We start from the raw sequence: 16,339 nt of genomic DNA, 5'->3' as shown, positions 1-16,339 counted from the left end.
TTGTCAATTTTGACTGGATTCATGGTGAAAAATGAGATGAGACTAGAAACATCCTAGCAACCAGGCGATGGTGTACAGTAGCACATCTCTGATGGCCTAAGAGCTACTATCTTTGTAGAGAGCTCTAGTCAATGGCTGACATATACAGTAGGTACAGTGGATCTGGTTACTTAGAGCCTGTTTATTGGATTTTATGGCTACCTACATCAGAGTAAAAGTAGCATCACAACGATACTTTGAGAGGTTGGCACAACAGAAACACATGGTTCATCTAACAGAGTAGTACAGTCATAACTGTGACATATTTTAGGCGAGGAACTTAATGTTTTCTTTTTTTCAATTATTTGAGCGGACACATTATAAAACCCCAAACTACTATTACACTGCTTCGGAAGTACTTATTTCGGCTTCTTTTATCAGAAAAGCGTGAGTGTGTTTAATCCTAAATGTATCATTCTATTGGCCATTCAAAATAAACTTTAAGCTTTCTCTAAGTCGAAACACGGTGTTCTCTGTATCTGCAACACTGTCATGTATAAGGCATTTCTACTGGTTTATCTCAGTGGAGTTTGAATTTTTATGAATTCCTCTTGTCTGTGTTTCAGTGGAATTGAATATAAGCGTAACCCCAAGATGCCACCACTATTTCCCCTTCATTCCCGTCTACTAAATTGCATTAACAAGCTTTAATCGGCTTTAGGGCTGAGGCAAGCACAGGATAAGTGGTTTGTTTATCAGAAACGTTTGTGTGACATTCTAAAAAGCCCAGGGCAGGTAAGTGAGCTTTGTCATGATGAATTGGGACTCTTTTCATAGGCTGACTGGAAGACAAAGAAGGGGAGACCCATCCTCCTCAGTGAAATTCATATAAATAAAATAGTGAAACACTAAAAAAAGTTTTCCTTTTTAGATGAAACTATACTGAATATTTTCACATCACCAAATAATTGATTAGAACACACTGTTTTGCAATGAAGGACTACAGTTGCCTCAACAGCACTCTGTAGGGTAGCTAGTTTCCGTCATCTGGATACAGCTCATGGTTCTCGCCCCCTTCCATACACTTACACAATAATTATGACAACTTCAGGGGGCGTACTCCAACCTATCAGATTTCTTGCAGCATGAACTGACATGTTGTCCACCCAATCAAAGGATCAAAGAATGAATTTTATTTTTTATTTCACCTTTATTTAACCAGGTAGGCTAGTTGAGAACAAGTTCTCATTTGCAACTGTGACCTGGCCAAGATAAAGCATAGCAGTGTGAACAGACAACACAGAGTTACACATGGAGTAAACGATTAACAAGTCAATAACACAGTAGAAAAAAAGGGGAGTCTATATACAATGTGTGCAAAAGGCATGAGGAGGTAGGCGAATAATTACAATATTGCAGATTAACACTGGAGTGATAAATGATCAGATGATCATGTACAGGTAGAGATATTGGTGTGCAAAAGAGCAGAAAAGTAAATAAATAAAAACAGTATGGGGATGAGGTAGGTGAAAATGGGTGGGCTATTGACCAATAGATTATGTACAGCTGCAGCGATCAGTTAGCTGCTCAGATAGCTGATGTTTGAAGTTGGTGAGGGAGATAAAAGTCTCCAACTTCAGCGATTTTTGCAATTCGTTCCAGTCACAGGCAGCAGAGTACTGGAACGAATGGCGGCCGAATGAGGTGTTGGCTTTAGGGATGATCAGTGAAATACACCTGCTGGAGCGCATGCTACGGATGGGTGTTGCCATCGTGACCAGTGAACTGAGATAAGGCGGAGCTTTACCTAGCATGGCCTTGTAGATGACCTGGAGCCAGTGGGTCTGGCGATGAATATGTAGCGAGGGCCAGCCGACTAGAGCATACAAGTCACAGTGGTGGGTAGTATAAGGTGCTTTAGTGACAAAACAGATGGCACTGTGATAAACTGCATCCAATTTGCTGAGTAGAGTGTCGGAAGCAATTTTGTAGATGACATCGCCGAAGTCGAGGATCGGTAGGATAGTCGGTTTTACTAGGGTAAGCTTGGCAGCGTGAGTGAAGGAGGCTTTGTTGCGGAATAGAAAGCCGACTCTTGATTTGATTTTCGATTGGAGATGTTTGATATGGGTCTGGAAGGAGAGTTTGCAGTCTAGCCAGACACCTAGGTACTTATAGGTGTCCACATATTCAAGGTCGGAACCATCCAGTGTGGTGATGCTAGTCGGGCATGCGGGTGCATGCAGCGATCGGTTGAAAAGCATGCATTTGGTTTTACTAACGTTTAAGAGCAGTTGGAGGCCACAGAAGGAGTGTTGTATGGCATTGAAGCTCGTTTGAAGGTTAGATAGAACAGTGTCCAATGACGGGCCGAAAGTATATATAATGGTGTCGTCTGCGTAGAGGTGGATCAGGGAATCGCCCGCAGCAAGAGCAACATCATTGATATATACAGAGAAAAGAGTCGGCCCAAGAATTGAACCCTGTGGGCACCCCCATAGAGACTGCCAGAGGACCGGACAGCATGCCCTCCGATTTGAAAACACTGAACTCTGTCTGCAAAGTAATTGGTGAACCAGGCAAGGCAGTCATCCGAAAAACCGAGGCTACTGAGTCTGCCGATAAGAATATGGTAATTGACAGAGTCGAAAGCCTTGGAAAGGTCGATGAAGACGGCTGCACAGTACTGTCTTTTATCGATGGCGGTTATGATGTCATTTAGTACCTTGAGTGTGGCTGAGGTGCACCCGTGACCGGCTCGGAAACCAGATTGCATAGCGGAGAAGGTACGGTGGGATTCGAGATGGTCAGTGACCTGTTTGTTGACTTGGCTTTCGAAGACCTTAGATAGGCAGGGCAGAATGGATATAGGTCTGTAACAGTTTGGGTCCAGGGTGTCTCCCCCCTTTGAAGAGTGGGATGACTGCGGCAGCTTTCCAATCCTTGGGGATCTCAGACGATATGAAACAGAGGTTGAACAGGCTGGTAATAGGGGTTGCGACAATGGCTGCGGATAGTTTCAGAAATAGAGGGTCCAGATTGTCAAGCCCAGCTGATTTATACGGGTCCAGGTTTTGCAGCTCTTTCAGAACATCTGCTATCTGGATTTGGGTAAAGGAGAACCTGGAGAGGCTTGGGCGAGGAGCTGCGAGGGGGGGGGGGCGGAGCTGTTGGCCGAGGTAGGAGTAGCCAGGCGGAAGGCAAGGAATCTAGTACTGAAAGCATAAGCTACAGCTAGCTAGCTAGCACTGCGGTGCACAAACTGTGGTGGGTAGTAGACTCAAAGAGAGAGAAAGACAATAGTTGAACACTTTTGAACAAATAAAAGTATTTAAAAATGAAAGAGAAGCAAGGAGAGAGAGAGAGAGAGAGAGTGTTATGACTTCTATGAATGGTGAGTGGAGGAGTCAAGCGCAGAGAGCAGGTAATTCCATACATGGATCTTTTATTCCAAAGACAGCGGAGACACGGACATGCAAAACACAAGGGTGCATGAAACAACCCGTCCAAAATAAACAGGACTAAAACTGTCCGGAAAAATAGAGATCACACTAATAAACCAACACCAATAAACAGAGAACAAGCCCGCACAATACCCAGCGGGCCTAGTGCCCTTAAATAACCTACAAACAAAACTAAACTCAAAACAGGTGTAACCAATTAGACCCAACTAAGCCCAAACAGGAAGAGGCACCATCTTCGGCGGGATTCATGACAGAGAGAGAGAGAGAGAGAGAGAGAGAGCTAGCTACAGTGGCAAGAAAAAGTATGTGAACCCTTTGGAATTACCTGGATTTCTGCATAAATTGGTCATCAAATTTGATCTGATCTTCATCTGTCACAACAATAGACAAACATAGTGTGCTTAAACTAATAACACACAAATTATATATTTTTTCTTGTCTATAATGAATTAGGGATGCGCGATATATTGGTGAACATATCGGAATCGGCCGATATTAGCTAAAAATGCCAACATCGGTATCAGCCCGATGTCTAGTTTAACACCAATGTTAAAAACCGATTTCAAAGTTACCGTGGATACCTAGGTACATAATTTAATGACACCACGTAAAATGTTGCGCTACACTTGCAACACATCATTCCTAACCTAGGCCACAATGTCTGCTGTGTGGATCGAGCAGTCAACAAGTCCAGCAGTCATTTTAAAGAGTAAGAACATTTCAGCAAGACAACTCAAAGGCGAAATCCATTAAAGCCAAGATAATGGAATTCATTGCCCTTGACAATCAACCGTTCTCTGTCGTGGGTGATGTTGGATTTCGCCGACTGGTCGAGCACCGGTACACACCACCAAATGCACTATTTTTCAGATGTTGCCCTACCGGAGTTACACAGTAATAGCGCCACTGCTATTAGATTCACGGCATACATACTATGGAACGCCGTTTGGGTCTTTGCGTGTCACAAAATATACAGTAGCACTGTCAAAGCTGTAGAAAAAAAGTCTGCAAACAAGCAAACAGGGACCATGAACGATGTGTTTACAATACCGCGTTGGTAATAAAGCATCATTTGTTTGACCGCAACTTCTGGGGTAGCTAGCTTTAGCTTGGCACCTAGCTAGCACCAATACAACCAGCCTGAAAACAATGACCAGTAGAAACTACAGTCATTTTCATTATTCTTAGCAATGATTTAGGAATCCTTGTGAGTAAGTATTAGCTAGGTTGACACCTTTGGAATACTTTGATTTTGAAGGCTAACCGCAAAGTCCACTATTGTGGCTAGCTTCAGAAAGATGGGTCCGACCACCATTAATGATGACACCTAGCTACTGAAACAGATTATGTCATTTTGCTATGTTTTTGGGGAAGAACAGTGTTATGCATCCATGAGCTAGCTAGCTTTTTTATGAACATCAATGTAGGTGAGCGAAGCAAGTCTACCAGCATCATAGCATACGTATTGATGAATCGTTGTGAGTGATAGTGTAATCAATGTGTAATAATTATGTAAAAAATGTATGAGCGCGTTAAATTATTATGTGACGTGCAGTCATATTCAGATCCTGATTGGTCAATAAGTTTATTTGACACGTCAAATAGTGTTATTTGACGTGTATCTTTTTTGACACGCAAAGACCCAAACGGTGTTCCATAGAAATCCTGGTTGAGAATGTAACGACTGAACAAATGAACAACGAAACAGCACAGGAAGTAATTGAAAGAAATAGGTTTTGATGATGTTTTACTGGTAATGGGGACATACCTAAGTGCGAACAAAATACCTTTTTGGTCAGTGTGGTGTGTGTGTAACCTTTATTTAACTAGGCAAGCCAGTTAAGAACAAATTGTTATTTACAATGATGGCCCGGATGACGCTGGGCCAATTGTGGGCAGCCCTATGGGACTCCCAATCATGACCGGATGTGATACAGCCTGGATTCGAACCAGGGACTGTAGGTAGTGATGCCTCTTCCACCGAGATGCAGTGCATTAGACCGCTGCGTCCATGTGTGTGTGTTAACTATTTAACTGTACTAGTATGCTTAAAAGGCCGCTAAAATGTTTAAGTATTGGTTATCGGTATCGGTATGGTTATCGGTATTTTTGGGGCAAGGACAATATTGGATACCGGTATTGGCTAAAAATGTCATATCGGTGCATCCCTATATTGAATACATCATTTAAACATTCACAGTGTAGGTAGGAAAAAGTATGTGAACCCCTAGCTAATTGGAGTCAGAAGTCAGCTAACCTGGCGTCCAATCAATGAGACGAGATTGGAGATGTTGGTTAGGGCTGCCTTGCCCTATAAAACACACTCACAAAATTTGACTGTGCTATTCACAAAAAGCATTTCCTGATGTGAAACATCCCTTGAACAAAAGAGATCTCAGAAGACCTAAGATTAAGAATGGTTGACAAAAGTATCTCTAAAAGCCTTGAAGTTCATCAGTCCACGGTAAGGTAAATTGTCTACAAATGGAGAGCAAAAAGTTCAGCACTGTTGCTACTCTTCCTAGGAGTGGCTATCCTGCAAAGATGACTGCAATAGCACAGCGCAGAATGCTCATTGAGTTTAAGAAGAAGCCTAGAGTGTCAGCTAAAGACTTACAGAAATCTTTTGAACATGCTAACATCTCTGTTGACGAGTCTACGATACATAAAACACTAAACAAGAATGGTGCTCATGGGAGGACACCACGGAAGAAGCCTCTGGTGTCCAAAAAGAACATTGCTGCACATCTGAAGTTTGCAAAAGAGCACCTGAATGTTCCACAGCGCTACTGGCAAAATATTCTGTGGACAGATGAAACTACAGTTGAGTTGTTTGAAAGGAGCACACACAACACTATGTGTGGAGAAAAAAGGCACAGCACACCAACATCAAAACCTCATCCCAACTGTTTATCAAGACATTTTGCAGGAGAATGTTAGGTAATCAGAATGGCTTCAACAGAAGAAAATGCACCTTCTAAAGTGGCCCAGTCAGTCCTAACCTCAACCCAATTGAAATGCTGTGGCATGACCTCAAGAGAGCAGTTCACACCAGACATCCCAAGAATATTGCTGAACTGAACAGTTTTGTAAAAAGGAATGGTCCAAAATTCATCCTGACTGTTATGCAGGTCTGATCCGCAACTATGATGTCTAAACTGGTTATCCTGGCTGGGTTCTGTGTGATGTCTAAACTGGTTATTATCCTGGCTGGGTTCTGTGTGGTGTCTAAACTGGTTATTATCATGGCTGGGTTCTGTGTGATGTCTAAACTGGTTATTATCCTGGCTGGGTTCTGTGTGGTGTCTAAACTGGTTATTATCATGGCTGGGTTCTGTGTGATGTCTAAACTGGTTATTATCCTGGCTGGGTTCTGTATGATGTCTAAACTGGTTATTATCCTGGCTGGGTTCTGTATGATGTCTAAACTGGTTATTATCCTGGCTGGGTTCTGTATGATGTCTAAACTGGTTATTATCCTGGCTGGGTTCTGTATGATGTCTAAACTGGTTATTATCCTGGCTGGGTTCTGTATGATGTCTAAACTGGTTATTATCCTGGCTGGGTTCTGTATGATGTCTAAACTGGTTATTATCCTGGCTGGGTTCTGTATGATGTCTAAACTGGTTATTATCCTGGCTGGGTTCTGTATGATGTCTAAACTGGTTATTATCCTGGCTGGGTTCTGTATGATGTCTAAACTGGTTATTATCCTGGCTGGGTTCTGTATGATGTCTAAACTGGTTATTATCCTGGCTGGGTTCTGTATGATGTCTAAACTGGTTATTATCCTGGCTGGGTTCTGTATGATGTCTAAACTGGTTATTATCCTGGCTGGGTTCTGTATGATGTCTAAACTGGTTATTATCCTGGCTGGGTTGAGGTTATTGCTGCCAAAAGAGGGTCAAGCAGTTATTAAATCCAAGGGTTCACATACTTTTCCCACCCTGCACTGTGAATATTTACACGGTGTATTCAATTAAGACATGAAAACATATAATTGCTTGTGTGTTAGTAGTTTATGCAAACTGTGTTTGTATATTGTTATGACCAATTTATGCAGAAATCCAGGTATTTCCAAAGGGTTCACAGATTTTTTTCTTGCCACTGTATATTTTGTTGCGAATGCAGCTAGCTAGTTTAGCCTACTCAAACGCCCGGCTGAAACAGAGAGGGATGCTATGCTAGCTAGCTGGCTATGGCTATCCAACACTGGAACTCTTCCAAGTCAAGGTAAGGTTTTTGTTTTTATAAATGTATTGCCATTGGGACCAGCCGGTGTAACTGCTAAACTTCTTGCTGACTGCACACTGTACTCCATGATTGTAGTGGGTTTACTAACAAGTTAATTCTAGTAGCTATGTTGACTATGGCGTTAGCTAATATGGTGACAACGATGTAAGCTGTGTGTAGCGGTTAGCGGATATGATATGAAAGTTTGGCTTGGAAAGTTTTCTTCAGCTGGTCAGTGACAGCTGATGCGTTTTGCACTGAAGTCCACAAGCGAAGTGAAAATGTGAGAGGAGGAGAGCAAAAATATCATGCTGCTTGTATGTGATCAGGGTTGTATTCATTCTGCCGATTGTGTTGAAAATCGTTTCTTAAACGCATGTAAACGGAATGAAACGGGGATAAACATACCTGAATTTGTCCAATGGAAACGCTTGTTTGTAACTGTTGGACTAATGATTACACCCTAGATCAGCTAGATGTTGGCAAGAGTGTATAAGGTGGTATAGAATCTGTCACTGTCTGTCACCATGATTACGTTAATTTTCCTCTCGACGTTGAATCATAGGTTTGGTTGTAGCAACCTCATGATGGGTAAAGAGAAAACCTGAGTCTCATGTAGTAGCTTAAACCTATCAATGTTACATTGAGCTGGGTGAATGGAATATGAATGACAGTCATCCAATATGCTGTAATAGCCATGCTCATAACAAACGATTTGTCCTCCCTCATCTTAAACCTCACGACTGCCACTGCTGGCTATGCTATAAGACATGTAATACATGTGAGGCTAATGCAATAAGCCATGTAATAGAGGAGCAGTCCCTCCTCGGTGGTAGGCCAACAGTACAGTAACAGTATAGTCTCTGAGGCAGCTGTATATTCTCCCCCAGCAGGGCCGTTCCCTAATGCTGATTAGCACCCCATTAAGAAAGCCCGGGAGTTTACAGCCTGTTGACAGTGTTTCCATTAACCTTATTGTGCATATCCCAGTTATCACACAGCTAAGCACTTTTCTCTGTTGAAACATTAAAAGCCAGAGATGGTAGTGAGGTATAATTTTTCTCTCGCTTTCTCTCTCTCTCTCTCTCTCTCTCTCTCTCTCTCTCTCTCTCTCTCTCTCTCTCTCTCTCTCTCTCTCTCTCTCTCTCCCCCCCTCCCTCTCACTCTCTCCCTCTCCCTCTCCCTCTATCTCTCTCCCTCTCTCTCTCACTCTCCCTCCCTCTCTCTCACTCTCCCTCCCTATCTCTCTCCCTCTCTCTCCCTCTCTCTCTCTCTCTCCCTCTCTCTCACTCCCTCTCTCTCTCACTCTCCCTCCCTCCCTCTCTCTCTCTCTCTCTCTCTCTCCCTCTCTCTCTCTCTCTCTCTCCCTCTCTCGCTCTCTCTCGCTCACTCTCTGAAAGCAGTGACTAGCAAACTCGGGCTGTTGCTGCTTACATATGCGTACATTTCTCCTTCACCATTGCTTAGCCACTGTTCTTTCCCTTTTCTATTTCTCCTCTCTTAATCCCAATTACAGTCTCCATTCGCTGTAGTCCTTGAAATGGGCTCCCTACGCGTGTTAGAAAAAAACACAACACTCCAAATCATCTGAGAGCTGCTCCAATTAAACGCTAGCTGCACGGCAGGCTCCTAATTCTTCCTAATCAAACTCAAACTAGTAGCATCTAAACTCAACGTGGGAAATATATGGATTGAACACTGGCAGTTTGCTCTTCTGGACTCCAGCATCTTCTACAATTTATGGATAGATTTTTATTTTATTTTATTACTAATAGAAAAGCAACCATGTTTTTTTTTTTAAAGAAGAAAAAAAAGAACTGTTATGATATCATAGCTGACATGGAAATAACCCTTGATGACAGAGAAGGATTCAAGCCACTTTGTGCCACAAAGACCAGCAGACTGAGGCAATAGAAAGTTCTCACATATAGGCTGTTACCAATAACAAAGCATGCAGGGAACCAATCCGATCTTGATGTTTTACTTGCAAAGTCTTTTGTAGCTTATCTTTCTTTTTTTGGCATGAGAAGAGAAGACAGGGGGGGGGGGTTCTTATGCTTCTCCTCAGTGGGTTGTACAGTGGCCTCTGGGTTACACAGTGAGTAATGGGCCAAGTTGATTTCTGTGGCCGTTGAGGGGGCTCGGTAATGGGCTACTGGTGACAGATGCACACAGTGTCACTTCCTGTCTTGCTGAGGCACTGAACCTCTTTTGCCGTCCCCACCGCTGAGTGCCAGGACCACTGCCATGCTTCCTGTCGGGCTAATGGCTCCTCGGTCACTCATCCCACAATTAATTACTGGGCCATCACTCGTTAATAAAGGGCCGTCCCACTGAGACACAGCACCGAGGGGAACAGAGGGTTGTTTTTGAGAGCCCAGCAGAGCGCTGTTTGATCTCAGGGGCCCTCTGGGAAAGGCAATATGAAAATGTGTCTTTGAGCTCTCACAAAATATTAGGAGTCCCAGTGAGACGCTCCCCCTGAGCTGGCGAGGAGCTCCCTTTAAGGTTAAAGATCTGCATGGTGTAATTAACTTTAGTGTAATGATTAATGTGGGGGAAATGTGGGACGGAGCAGGCTGCACAGTATCTATCTGCCAGCCTGTCTGTTTGTTGGGCTCTGTGGCTGGCTGGCTGGTGGGGCCAGAAGATTTTCTTCAGATGGAAAATCGATTCCTACTCTGATACTCTCAACTGAGGAGCTGAGGCTGAGAATAAAAGAGCATCCTTGGCCGTGAACAACTCTGCGATCTCTCTCTTTAACCAACCAATTAATGTAGTAAATAAGGAACCTTTCACATCACAAAGCCTGTTTCCAAACTCTGTATGCAAGATTTGGACTCTACCCTTACATTTGCAGCACAGCAACTTTTTAAACCCATATCAGGTTTCAGTCATTCAAAACATTCCCCTCTCAGAAACCAAACAGTTTATGGCTGCTGGTTCCCACAGGGATGACTTTTCCCACCCTAATGAATCTGGTGAAGGACCAGTAATGAGCTATATATCTCATGTCAATAGTAGTCATTATCACATCACTGAATACACCAACTAATGACGCTACCTAATCTAAATAACAACACATGACTAAGGGCAAGAACATTTAAAATGAGCCTATAGATACATACAGAATGAAACTTTTATTCAGGGGGGAAGGATTTCTTTCTTATTTCTCATTTCCTGTGAGCCATACATCCTTGTGGAGGACAGTGAGTTTGGACGGAGCTCAGTTCTGATCCAGTCCTATCTCTCTCTGCACACTCCTGGAATGAAGTAGGCCACTGTGCTGTGGATTATACAGTAGGATCTGGCGGGCTGGCGTGTCCTTGGAGAGACATGGGGGAGAAACCTGTTCTGAGTAGAGCAGCACATCTCCTCCCCCCAGCCCATAGCCCTCTCTCTTTCTGTTTGTCTGTTTGGAGTGCCCCCGCTGTTTCTCTGAAGCACCTCTCCAACCCAAGGCCAACAAAGCCCTGGTAGCACACTGGAGAACAGGGCTGCAGATGAGACACGCTCCACTGACACAATCACACACATATGCAACCACAGAGACACACTAGAGGGCTGCATTCCTGCGGGACCTGCATGTCCCGACAAAGATCATTGCTTCATGGGCTGTATTTTTTGACCTGCGGTTGGGAGCGGGCGGTCAAACAGACAGCTTTGGGATTCAAATATTTGTGTTTTCCCACAAATAATTTGGAAACGGTTGACTTTCTGCTTTGTATGCGCTAGCCTAGGCCAGGGTTGGGCAACTCCAGTCCTCTGGGCCTGATTGGTGTCACACTTTTGTCCCAGCCCCAGCGAACACACCTGACACCAATAATCAACTAATCATGATCTTCAGGTTAGAGTGTGATTAGTTTAATCATGCGTGTTTGCTAGGGATGGGGGAAACGTGCGACACCACTCCAGCCCCCCAAGGACTGGAGTTACCCATCCCTGGCATACCTCTTGTATTAAAAACACATCTTTGTTGCATTACTCACACATTCGCTGCTTCAAGTTCAGTAGCCTACCTCTCCTCTCCTAGCTGGGCGATGCGAGATCAAGTGTGCCTACTATATGTGTAGTCTACAGGTTCAGTAGCCACACGTGGTGCGCACGTGGTCTCAATTCAATAGAGTAGGCTATAGACTATGCATAGATGGAGAGGAACGGGGCAGTTAGCTATCCAAGGAAATGTACTTCACAAATATGATTAGCCTCTAGTTTACTATATTGTCTAGAAATAAATAATGGTCAACCATATTTGTCTCCGTCTGAAAATCGTCCCTCCCCTAAAAGGTGGGCTATAAAACGGAGCTCAAGAGAAAGTGCAAGTCTCTCCAACTCTTCTCTCTTGAAACTATGTCTAGCCTATTGGCTGATATTGCCCAGTAAATACAGATGGCCTATATAATGGACCATGTGAGAATCTCTGGTAATTAAACATTTCCTTTGGTTATTTATGCGCATTTTGATATTGCCAATAGGCTGCCCAATTGCTGCGACCATGGCTGGCAAGTGAGCTGCGTCATATTCATCTAAAATAACATTGGATATATAACGTGGGAAATAATGTGGGACTGCGGTTGGTTCCGGAACCAGTTCTTGCAGTAGCGTGTGGGAGTCAGACAGAAAGTCAGCGGCTGTGGGCAGGTGTGCTATGAAAAGCCGTGGGTGGGAGCGGGATGAATAAATCAGTCCCACACAGACCTCTAACACACACACACACACAGGCACACAGAGACAGAGACAGACACAGACACGCGCACGCACACAGATCCACACACTAACAATCTACAACTTAAAACCTGAACAACTGACATTGACCACTGGACAGAAATACTATCTGTTGAATAATAGACCACTGTGCTTAAGTACAAAAAACGCGCTCTGGCAGCCAGGCCTACGTCAAAATAGATTTTTCCCCTCTGCTTTACTTTACAGCAAATGACAGTGAACTTGTTTAATCACAACATACCAGTTCAAGCCTACTTCTAAAATCCTCTTATGATATGTGTGCTCGTTTGTGAACCACCCCCTCTTTCTCCGTGGGGGTGGAGGAAGAAGAGACAATACTGACCTGCTTCTCCACCATATTCCCCCTCCAGTATCAACAGTGCATGAGTCACTCTTTTTCGCTGAGTAATTCCTTTTTTTCTCAGAGGGAGATAAGGAGATTGTCAATCGTGGTGCTGGGGGCAAGGAGGCTGGGGGAGGCAGTGACGGGCTGGCTGGCACATCCCTGCCGCCCTGCTGTTGGCTGCCTCTGTCTGATAAGCCTAGATAAGGCATCGCTTTGATGTTCAGTTAAGTGTCAAATTAAAATGTGCCAAAAGCCGAAGGGAGCGTGTTTCCACCCCCCTGTTACAAAGGGACGCTGCTCCTCTTTTCTCTTAACTTCTCTCTCTTACCCCCTGTCACCCCTGATCCTTATTCTGAACAGAGATGGCTCTACTTGTAAAGTAAGGTGGTCGTTAATTAGGGGATGTATTCTTATATGATGCTTGTATTAGTCAAATGACTGTTTCATCTTCTGTCTCCAATTCATTACGTATCATCCATTATGATTCTCCTGCTAAGAACACAGAATAATGAGGGCAATTTGCTTTATTCTGTTTGTTTCAACGTTCATTGCTAATCTATCAGCATTTTGTGTTATCAATCATGTTTGAACAGAACATGGAAGTTTACAAGCGGGTAGAATCTTCTGTGAGAAGACAACAACAGCAGATTGGGGGGGGGGGGGTATGTCTGTATCCCAGTCATATAAAGGGTGTTAAGGTTCTGTCGGGCATCTCTTTCTGAAAAACAACCACCGCAATAAAGCTACAGTGTTAAGCCTGAGCCTCTCAATGCCCTCCTTATATACAGCTGCCCTGGGATTCTCAGCTGGTCTGTGGACCAGTCAAGTGTGTAATCAATGTGTTCTGAGACACAGAGAAAGAGAGCGACGGGGTTAAGGGTTGATGCAAAGCCATTATGAGATCCACACAATTACTCTGGTGTCACTCTCTGTCCACAGTAAACCATCATTTGGCCTAGTTTGATGGTTGGACACTCTCAGGGGCATTGGGGAAGGAGCAGAGGCATATAGACGATGTGGGTTTTTATATATAACATCAAATAAATAAATAAATAAATATAAATATATGCCATTTAGCAGACGCTTTTATCCAAAGCGACTTACAGTCATGTGTGCATACATTCTACGTATGGGTGGTCCCGGGGATCGAACCCACTACCCTGGCGTTACAAGCGCCATGCTCTACCAACTGAGCTACAGAAGGACACACAAATACACATTGTACCAGATATTATGACGTACAAAAAAAAATGTATTGTGAAACCACATCATAGCACATTAGTTTATTGTTAACCGAGAAGCTAGTGACCTTTCTGGTCAGTTCGCTAGTCAGCGCATGCTCTTCTTTCCTGCAATTCTTTTTTTGAGAGGAATACTACAACTCACCTTAAAGTGCCTGCATGTAAACGAAGGAAATTACATTTGCTTTGAAAAGATGGGCGAACAAAACTTCTATGGTTCAATATGACAAAGAATTCCAAGTTTACGACTGAATGGGACTTTAAGACCACTCCAATAAGTTAGTTCCCAAACAGTGCCGACAATGTGTCCCGGTCGTAGTGAATGCTCCGATTGTGTGGATCACACACACAACATTGGGACCAGTGTGTTAAATTATGGGGTCAGCCAGACCTAGGTTCACAGGACCATGACCAGGTTGGTTTCTCCACGGGCTGTAAAAGGGCCACAGCGCTGAGGTCATATGAATGATAAAAGCAGACCGGCAGCTCCATGGACAGCCTTCCTGTCACCCCGGGGGCCTCATCCTGTGTTCAGTCTGCTGTAAGATGCCATTCATTAGTGTCTGTTCGGGCAGAATAGTCTCTTACCTCCACGCTGCTGACGCGTCCCTCCTGGAAGGAGCACTCTGCCAGGTTGTTGGTGCAGATGTGGCGGTATTTACACCAGTTGCAGGGGAAGGGGCTGCTCACACAGGAGGTGCACCTGGGGAGAGAAGGGGGAGAGGGTGAACTCTCAGATTTAACAGCCTGACTTCGACTAAAGAGATCGACTGTCTGTGTGGATGAGAAGGGCTGCCTACAGATCTCCTGGTCAATATGTCATCAACCTCTCTGGTAAGCCTGCAGGGCCAATGGGCTAGGCTAGCATCATATTCTAGCTTCCTTTCAAGAAGTTAGAAATTAATTACAGCCTGAAAAGCTATTTCATCTGCAATCAAAATTATGATTCCAATTAAATAATGCATTTAAGGACTATGAAATACCCGTGGACCACTGACAGTCCCACCATCAACGATAGGCAACACAGGTAAACGTCAGACTCTCAGCGCATTGTAGGAGGACAGAATAAAAACTCAAGTGGTTTCCTTCCATGCTCATTCCACTCTTACTCTGAGCCTTTCTGCGTTCCCCTCCGCCCCTCCTCCGCACTACAGCCTATTGCATTCTGAGCACAAAAAGGTCTGCATGAGGAGAGGAACATCCACTTTGTCCCATACTAATCATAGCCTTCCTCTGGAGACACGGTTCAAATCCCCTTTGGAGGGTACTCAGCAGTCTGCTCACACTGACTCCTTAGCTACACTGCACTGTATAATCTCCAGGCTGACTGCTGCCTCCCTGTCGGTGTGGGGGATATCGGAAAGCATTCTGCAGGCGAGCCACATTTCATATACACCTGGAAGTAATACCAACACATTTTCAATATGGTGGACTGGCTACTTGTCGACCATGTTAATATAGCATTTGAGTCCGTGTATTCGTAGAGATTTACAATGCCTGCTCTACACATATAGTATACCTCAGCAGCCCTGACTCTTGTAAAAGGAATGAAAATGCCTGCTTTAATATGTGAACAATGAGTGCCACTGGCTGTAGGCTGGTGCAGTGCTGCCTTCCACTGCAGAGGGAGGGGATCCGTTGTAAATACTGTGTGCAGATCAGCATGTCTTGACTGAAATATGCAATATGCTGCGTCAGGGGTATAAACTCCATCAATTCACTTTGGTCTAATTTCAGTGAAGCCTGAGAAACACAGCACGGCCAAAACTTGACACACTGATGAAGTGAGTTTCCTTCCTAACATCACTGCTTGGAAGTGGATTCAGTAGCCAATCGGAGTGGTGTTTCTGGAAACTGGTCAAATCAAATTTTATTAATCACATGCTTCGTAAACAACAAGTATAGACTAAAAGTGAAATGCTTACTTATGGGCTCTTCCCAACAAAGCAGAGAGAAAGAAAATAGATAAATCATAGAAAAGTAATAACACTTCATAATATAAGTAATAATAAATACACAATGAGTAACGATAACTTGGCTATATATACAAAGTACCAGTACCAAGTCGAGGTCCAGGGGTACGAGGTAATTGAGGTAGATATGTACCTATAACTAGGACTATAGTACAGTTGAAGTCAGAAGTTTACATACACCTTAGCTAAATACATTTAAACTCAGTTTTTCGCAATTCCTGACATTTAATCCTAGTAAAAATTCCCTGTCTTATGTCAGTTAGGATCACCACTTTATTTTCAGAATGCGACATGTCAGAATAATAGTTGAGAGAATGAAGATGATTGAGAGAATGCCAAGAGTGTGCAAAACTGTCATCAAGGCAAAGGGTGGCTACA

The 16,339-nt window shown here is 43.7% G+C and overlaps 1 protein-coding gene across 2 annotated transcripts in view; it reads right to left on the bottom strand.

The window, feature by feature from the left end:
• LOC124031957 (plexin A3) overlaps window positions 1-16,339 on the bottom strand; it is a 148,808-nt gene that overhangs the window by 47,481 nt on the left and 84,988 nt on the right. For both annotated transcript variants that reach the window (XM_046343817.1, XM_046343818.1), the window contains exon 9: window positions 14,577-14,691. In XM_046343817.1, coding sequence (XP_046199773.1) covers window positions 14,577-14,691 — 115 coding nt within the window. The remainder of the gene's footprint in view (window positions 1-14,576; window positions 14,692-16,339) is intronic.

This window comes from Oncorhynchus gorbuscha, linkage group LG03 (genome assembly GCF_021184085.1).
Source record: "Oncorhynchus gorbuscha isolate QuinsamMale2020 ecotype Even-year linkage group LG03, OgorEven_v1.0, whole genome shotgun sequence".
NCBI classification, from domain to species: Eukaryota; Metazoa; Chordata; class Actinopteri; order Salmoniformes; family Salmonidae; genus Oncorhynchus; species Oncorhynchus gorbuscha.
The sequence above is the reverse complement of the archived record's forward strand: the minus strand, read 5'-3'. Positions and strand labels throughout refer to the sequence as shown.